The sequence below is a fragment of the Symphalangus syndactylus genome, chromosome 11 (assembly GCF_028878055.3).
Source record: "Symphalangus syndactylus isolate Jambi chromosome 11, NHGRI_mSymSyn1-v2.1_pri, whole genome shotgun sequence".
In the NCBI taxonomy this organism is placed as follows: domain Eukaryota; kingdom Metazoa; phylum Chordata; class Mammalia; order Primates; family Hylobatidae; genus Symphalangus; species Symphalangus syndactylus.
Window position 1 is genome coordinate 25708417 of NC_072433.2, and position 7955 is coordinate 25716371.

Below are 7955 nucleotides of genomic sequence, written 5' to 3' on the forward strand. Positions count from 1 at the left end.
TGAATCTCTAGTCATCGTCAGGCTTAGATCACACTACCCGTGCACTGATCAGCCCTGCCACGTGGGGGAGGCTCCAAAGATGAAGCAGCTCCAGGGGTGCCAAGGTTCAGAGTAGAGTCTTGAGAGCCTGAGGGGCAGGAGGAGGCAAAGGTCTCTGAGAACGAAGGGGTTTGGCCACAGTCCCGGAAGCTCTCAGGTGGTGGGGCTTCTGTGAGCCGGCACATCCCCTGTGCATGTGTGATTGTGTGCTTGTGTGGTTGGGGGTCCTTCCTGGAGGAGGCACCTAGGTTGAGGGCCCCAGGCCGGGAATGGGGTGGGGCTTGTCATCAGGGAAGGGACTCAGCCCTGGAGGTTTCTGTGAGAGCTCAAGCCACAGGAGCCACAAGATAAGAGGACTGTGGCTGCAGAACCCAGGTGGCAGGCCTTTTCTCGGGCCCCTTACTCCTGACCTGGACGAGGCCGGGGCTTCCTCAAGGAGGTAGGAGGTATCCTGGCCAGCAGGTCAGCCAGAAGCTCTAGGAGGAAGGTGCTGTGGTCGGGGACTCTGCTGCCCTAGACAAGACTTCATTTCCTTCTATGCAGATGGCTGTGTGGGTTCCTGCTCTGTTGAGTGAATGTTCCCTGGCAGTGGCCAGATGCTTGCTCCACTCTCATCCCTTCACTGGGGTCCTGGGCAGGTATGGCAGCTCCTTAGGAAGGAGCTCTTTCCTAAGGCTGACTGGAGAATGTGGGGTCGGGGCTGGGGGCAGAGGAGTGCTCCTCACAGGTCCTAGTAGCTGGAAGAGTCCCCAGGGTATAGGCTTGAGGGCCTAAGTTATGGGAGAGAGTAAGTCAGGGCCAGGGGGCCCCTTCCTGAATCCAGTCCACAGAGTTAACCCCTCATTGCCAGAGCCTGTCTTCTTCCCCACACCCACCCACACAACCCAGCACCAGGAAATCCAGAGCCCAGAGCACTGTGGTCACGGGGACATATGTGGCCCTGGGTGTGGCCGGGACACGTTGCAGGCGGTTGGGGACATGACGTGGTCTGCAGATCTCCCAGGGCAGGGCAGAGGGCCACTGTTTGGGAGAAGCACTCCAGGCCCTCTCTCTTAGAGAGGGAGCCTAGGGGCAGCAGAGGAGCCACCTGGGTCGGCCCCCTGGGGACAGTGGGAGGGGTAAAAGGGAGGGTGGAGGGTCCTGAGACAGGCCGCAAGTGGGCTCCCAGGACAGGAATCCGCCCAGCCGGCGGGAGCGACCTTGGGGATGACGACGGGAGGGCTAGGAGCCCCCTGGTGGCCGCACTGGGCGGTGCCGCCGCTCTCCACACAAACTTGGCGGGGCCCCGTGACTCCGTTACCCTCCTCTTGAGGCCACGTCGCCGCTGCCGCCGGGTGGCCTGAATCAAGGGTCGGGACTCCATCGTCACGCTCTGCCCCTCGCCCGCCCCTCTCAGGCTCTCTGACACCCCTGCCTGCCCGGCCCTGCACAACATGCAGCCCTCGGGCCTCGAGGGTCCTGGCACGTTTGGTCGGTGGCCTCTGCTGAGTCTGCTGCTCCTGCTCCTGCTCCTGCTGCTGCTGCTCCAGCCTGTAACCTGCGCCTACACCACGCCAGGCCCCCCCAGAGCCCTCACCACGCTGGGCGCCCCCAGAGCCCACACCATGCCGGGCACCTATGCTCCCTCGACCACACTCAGTAGTCCCAGCACCCAGGGCCTGCGAGAGCAGGCACGGGCCCTGATGCGGGAATTCCCACTCGTGGACGGGTGCGTAATTGCTGCAAGGGGGCAATGGGAGCTGAGCACACTCCTGGGCAAGGGAGGGTCCCAGAGTATGCAGGGCTGTGGAGGCGGCTCCCTCACACCACCCCTGGATGCCCTCTCTCCCGTCATGCATGGGTACCCTTTCCCCTCTGTCACCCCCTCTTGGGTGGGCACTCCTAGCCCGGGCCTCAGGGGGTCTCAGTATAGTCATGTGACAATGAGGAATGGGGATCCCCAGATGTGTCCTTCCTGAACTGGAGGGCTAAGAGGCCCGTCTGTCTGTTCTTCACCTGACCCTGCCTTGACATCCCTCCAGCCACAACGACCTGCCCCTGGTCCTAAGGCAGGTTTACCAGAAAGGGCTACAGGATGTTAACCTGCGCAATTTCAGCTACGGCCAGACCAACCTGGACAGGCTTAGAGATGGCCTCGTGGGCGCCCAGGTACCACAGGGATACATGAGGTGCCACAGCATGGCTGCTGGGGGATGTTGGGGAGAGTGGGGACCCTAGAGATCACAAGTTAGTCACATGAGAACTCAGTTACCATAATGACCCAAAAAGTGTCATGATATGGATGCTGGGGGCTGCAGAGGCTACAGTGAGCCAGCTTGGTGGCCAGGAAGACCCCGTGGAAGAAGCAGTACATTACATGTGGCCTCCTGGCCCACTGGGTGCTGTGTCAGCTGTGGAGGCTGTGAGCAGTCCAGGGTCCTCCAAAGCAGCCCCTGTCCAAGCCAAACCCTGGCCTTCTCCCCAGTTCTGGTCAGCCTATGTGCCATGCCAGACCCAGGACCGGGATGCCCTGCGCCTCACCCTGGAGCAGATTGACCTCATACGCCGCATGTGTGCCTCCTATTCTGAGCTGGAGCTTGTGACCTCGGCTAAAGGTAGGCGAGTTGATGAGAAGTGTTAGGAACTTGATTGAGCTACTCCAGCCCTCGAAAGTAATCACCTGACCTACCTGCCCCCAGCTCTGAACGACACACAGAAATTGGCCTGCCTCATCGGTGTGGAGGGTGGTCACTCACTGGACAATAGCCTCTCCATCTTACGTACCTTCTACATGCTAGGAGTGCGCTACCTGACGCTCACCCACACCTGCAACACGCCCTGGTGAGCCTAGTGCAGATGGTGTGGGCCCGCTGAGGCAGGGGCAGAGATCTGCCTGAGGTCACTGTGGGCCCAGAACAAGCTTTACCCATGGGATCTGGCACTGACTCTGGAGTGGGGAGGGGAGCTGGGATTCTGGTTTTCAGAATATGACTTGACCCCTGGCCAGACGCGGTGGCTCATGCCTGTAATCCCAAAACTTTGGGAGGCTGAGGCAGACAGATAACTTAAGGCCAGGAGTTCGAGACCAGCCTGGCCAAGATGGTGAAACCCTATCTTGATGAAAAACACAAAAATTAGCCAGGTGTGGTGGTGCGTGCCTGTAATCCCAGATACTCGGGAGGCTGAGGCATGAGACTCTCTTGAACCCAGGAGGTGCAGGTTGCAGTGAGCTGAGATGGCACCACTGCACTCCTGCCTGGGTGACAGAGTGAGACTCTATCGCAAAAAAAAAAAAAAAAAGAGATAAAAGGAAAAAAAAGACTGGACCCAGCAGGGCCCTCCTGCTGCCAGGCATGGCCCATTTGCAGGGCCCATTTTGTATCCCTATTTTTGTTTCAGGGGATTGCAGGGATGGAGGGTGGGTAGGGCCTCTAGGCTCTTGAGGCCAAGGAACAGCTACCAGTCAGACTGCTTCCTGGCCACCCTACAGGGCAGAGAGCTCAGCTAAGGGCGTCCACTCCTTCTACAACAACATCAGCGGGCTGACTGACTTTGGTGAGGTGAGGACCCTGGTTCACACTCTACCCCAAACAAATGTGCACACCCCAGCTGCTTACAAATAAATGTATACACATGTGCACCCCTAATACCCTTCTCCCAACATGTCCCTGCAGAAGGTGGTAGCAGAAATGAACCGCCTGGGCATGATGGTAGACTTGTCCCACGTCTCAGATTCTGTGGCACGGCGGGCCCTGGAAGTGTCACAGGCACCTGTGATCTTCTCCCACTCGGCTGCCCGGAGTGTGTGCAACAGTGCTCGGAATGTTCCTGATGACATCCTGCAGCTTCTGGTGAGAAACTGCGCAGCCCAGGAACCTAAAGCAAGAGGTTCAAACCAGGAGCCCTTAGGCCAAGCACGGTGGCTCATACCTGTAATCCCAGCAGTTTGGGAGGCTGAGGTGGGCTGATCACTTGAGGTCAGGAGTTCAAGACCAGCCTGGCCAACATGGGGAAACCCCGTCTCTACTAAAAATACAAAATTTATCCGGGTATGGTGGCATATTCCTGTAATCCCAGCTACTTGGGAGGCTGAGACAGGAGAATCTCTGGAACTCGGGAGGTGGAGGTTGCAGTGAGCCAAGATCGTGCCACAGCACCCCAGCCTGGGTGACAGAGTGAGACCCTGCCACAGAAAACAAAAACAAAAAATAGGAGCCCTCGAACCTGAGGCCCTGCTCCCTCCACTTCCTCCAACTTCAGGCTGAACATCTTTTGCCCCACAACCCCACAGTCCACAGCCAGGAATGGGGGGGTTCTAGATGGTAAATATGTATATTCCTCTACTCCTCAAAGCAAGTACCAAGACACCTATGCCAGACCAGGGCCTAGACTCCTCCATTCACACAAAACCAGAGAGGTGAAGTTTCCTCTGACTCCTGAAGCCAGAGCTGAACACCCTCTCCAGGGATCCAGAGGGTGGCAGGGCAGGAATGCAGTTTGCTGAGGGGCCAGGCTGAGTGTCCACTTGCCCGCCCCTGCAGAAGAAGAACGGTGGCGTCGTGATGGTGTCTTTGTCCATGGGAGTAATACAGTGCAACCCATCAGCCAATGTGTCCACTGTGGCAGGTAACCCCCTCTCCCGGGCTCTCTGAACAGTTCTGATTTGCACCTGAAGACTTGGGAGGGCCCCAGGACTGTCCCAGTGGTTTCACTGAAAAAAATGCAATGATGGACAGTACACAGCACGTTGGTCACATGGAGGTGCAGCCACAGAGTCGGTGCTGCGGTCCTAATGGGTATAAGGGAGGAAGCCACACATAGAACCTGAGTGCTAACTATCTGCGCCTCTGCGGGGGATCCCCAAAGCACCCTTCCTCAGCCTCTGGCCAAGAGACTAGAAGGCCCCTTAGGTCTCTGGGGTCTTTGTCAGTTGTACTCTTTGTCCCTCTGTCATCTCCCACAACCATAGAAAAGAGTTCCTACCAGGTTCTCAAAGAGACTAGAGGCAGGTTTAATCCTAGGTGGGAAATGGCCCAGACAGGTGGCTCTGTGGATCCACTCCAAACCTGAAATCCAGGCCAGAACCAGCTGAATCCATTCAGGTCAAACCTCAGGGTTCTCAGGTTGCCAAGCTATGTGGCAGGCCATGAAGGAATCAGCCTGCCTGGCCCACAGGCTGCAAGAAGGAGACTCAGTGCCATCCAGCCCCAGTGGCACCCCTACCCTGGAAGCCCTACACAGCCGACTCTCCACCTGCCCCCTCCCCAGATCACTTCGACCACATCAAGGCAGTCATCGGATCCAAGTTCATCGGGATTGGCGGAGATTATGATGGGGCTGGCAAGTGAGTGCTTCCCTGTGGCTTGTCTTGGGCTAGCTATACAGCAATGGGGCCTTCATGGTCACCATAGTCATCATGTCCTTTAGGCCTTGACCACACTCCCGGGATCAGTTCCCTGGGCTCTCCTGTTTGTCTTCATCCCAGTGACCCCACTCTAGGACATTATACTTGGCCAAACCACCAGACAGAGCTCATCTGCCCAGCGCTGCATGTACCCCCAGGCCCAGTAGACCCACTCTCTCTGAGCAGACCATCAGCAAGGTCTGGTGTGAGCTGATCATCTTCTCCGCCCTGTGCACAGTGGCCACGTTTGCAACTACTGTTTTCTGAAGAAGCTCTTCCTCTCCTTCTCCTTCTCTTCTTCCTCCCCCTTCTTCTTCTTTGTCTCCTCCTCCTCCTTCTTTCTTCTTCTCCTTTTCCTTTTTCTTTCTTCCTTTTCTTCTTCTTCTTCTTCTCAGGGTCTTGCTTTGTCGGCCAGGCTTGGGTGCAGTGGCGCAATCTTGGCTCACTGTAGCCTTGACTTTCTGGGCTCAAGTGATCCTGCCATCTCAGCCTGCAAGTAGCTGGGGCTACAGGCATGTGCCATCATGCCCAGATAATTTTATTTTTTGCAGAGATGGGGTCTCATTATGTTGCCCAGGCTGGTCTTGAACTCCTGGACTCAAGTGATTCTCCTGCCTTGGCCTCCTGAAGTGTGGGATTACAGGCCTGAGTTACCTCACCGGGCCTTTTTTTCTTCTTTTCTTTTCTTTTTTGGAGACAGAGTCTCACTCTGTTGCTCAGCCTGGAGTGCAGTGGTGCAATCTCGGCTCACTGCAACCTCTGCTTCCTGAGTTCAAACGATTTTCCTGCCTCAGCTTCCCAAGTAGCTGGGATTACAGGTGTGTGCCATGATGCCCAGCTAATTTTCTTTCTTTCTTTTTTCTATTTTTAGTAGAGATTGGGTTTCACCATGTTGGCCAGGCTGGTCTCAAACTCCTGACCTCAAGTGATCCGCCCACCTTGGCCTCCCAAAGTGCTGGGATTACAGGTGTGAGCCACCACACCTGGCCATTTTCTTCTTTTTAACTCTGGTTGGTAGGGGGGATATTTGCATTCAGTAAAAGGCATAGATCTTAATAGTATGATTCAGTAAGTTTTGATAAATATTCAAGGAGGTTGAGGCCTCCTTCTAAAGGATGAAGAGCAGAGGAGAATTACCTACTCTCTCTAAGTCTCCACTTCCCATACCTGACCAGGGCTGGGGTTTCATAGACCCTGGACTGTGGTTCTGAGTCATGATCAGGGAATCAGGTCTGAAACCCACTGGCTGGTGGCCACACAGATTCCCTCAGGGGCTGGAAGACGTGTCCACATACCCGGTCCTGATAGAGGAGCTGCTGAGTCGTGGCTGGAGTGAGGAAGAGCTTCAGGGTGTCCTTCGCGGAAACCTGCTGCGGGTCTTCAGACAAGTGGAAAAGGTATTCTGGGCTGGGCAAGAGAGTAGCCGAGGGGTCTGAGCAGGTGTGTCGAGGAGAGCTGTGGAAGCTGAGCACCGACTGCCACCTCTAGGTACAGGAAGAAAACAAATGGCAAAGTCCCTTGGAGGACAAGTTCCCGGATGAGCAGCTGAGCAGTTCCTGCCACTCCGACCTCTCACGTCTGCGTCAGAGACAGAGTCTGACTTCAGGCCAGAAACTCGCTGAGATTCCCATACACTGGACACCCAAGTTATCAGCCAAGTGGTCACTCTCAGAGTCCTCCCCCTACATGGCCCCAGTCCTCGCAGTTGTGGCCACCTTCCCGGTCCTTATTCTGTGGCTCTGATGACCCAGTTAGTCCTGCCAGATGTCACTGTAGGAAGCCACAGACACCCCACAAAGTTCCCCTGTTGTGCAGGCACAAATATTTCCTGAAAATAAATGTTTTGGACATAGAACCAGACCTGAGTTTCCTTCTCTGCAGTGGGGACTGGTGGCATCATCTCCCAATGCTGGTGGTTGATGAAGGATCCTTCATTTCAGCCACCAGTTGTTCAAGGAAAGACTGTTGACAGGAGCCCGAGGTGACCCAGGTGGTTGGGCTCAGCACTGGACGAAAACAGTGGTGGATCCGGTGGCAGGAGGTGGGCCCTATTCTGTGTTCCCTCTGAGTAGCTCATCTCTTTTTTTTAATTTTTATTTATTTATTTATTTATTTATTTACTTTTGAGGCAGAGTCTCACTTTGTCACCCAGGCTGGAGTACAGTGGCACAATCATAGCTCACTGCAGCTTTGAACTCTAGGGCTCAAATGATCCTTCTGCTTCAGCCTCTCAGGTAGCTGGGACTATAGGCGTGCGCCACCACACTCAGCTAATTTAATTTCATTTTTATTTTCACTTTCTTGATTTTTTTTTTGAGAGAGTGTCTCGGTCTGTCGCCCAGGCTGGAGTGCAGTGGCACAATCTCGGCTCACTGCAAGCTCCGCCTCCCGGGTTCAAGCAATTCTCCTGTCTCAGCCTCCCGAGCAGCTAGGACTAGAGGCACCCGCCACCATGCCCAGCTAATTTTTGTATTTTTAGTAGAGATGGGGTTTCACCTTGTTGGTGAGGCTGGTCTTGAACTCCTGACCTCAG

At 55.4% G+C, this 7955-nt stretch overlaps 1 protein-coding gene across 3 annotated transcripts; it reads left to right on the forward strand.

The window, feature by feature from the left end:
• The first annotated feature begins 327 nt into the window (after positions 1 to 327).
• On the forward strand, positions 328 to 7280 carry DPEP2 (dipeptidase 2). Of its 3 annotated transcripts, XM_063612661.1 has the most exons (12): positions 328 to 478; positions 583 to 677; positions 1436 to 1747; positions 2061 to 2187; positions 2504 to 2633; positions 2718 to 2859; positions 3509 to 3578; positions 3693 to 3869; positions 4560 to 4644; positions 5287 to 5362; positions 6684 to 6819; positions 6911 to 7280. In XM_063612661.1, exons 2-12 carry the CDS (start codon positions 583 to 585, stop codon positions 7163 to 7165), a joined length of 1605 nt encoding a protein of 534 aa, XP_063468731.1. In that variant the 5' UTR covers positions 328 to 478; the 3' UTR covers positions 7166 to 7280. The 3 variants fall into 3 exon arrangements, with proteins under 3 accessions (XP_063468731.1, XP_055154065.1, XP_063468730.1); XM_055298090.2 differs by lacking the exon at positions 583 to 677 and having other exon boundaries at positions 347 to 478; XM_063612660.1 differs by lacking the exon at positions 328 to 478 and having other exon boundaries at positions 565 to 677.
• Positions 7281 to 7955: the final 675 nt, after the last annotated feature.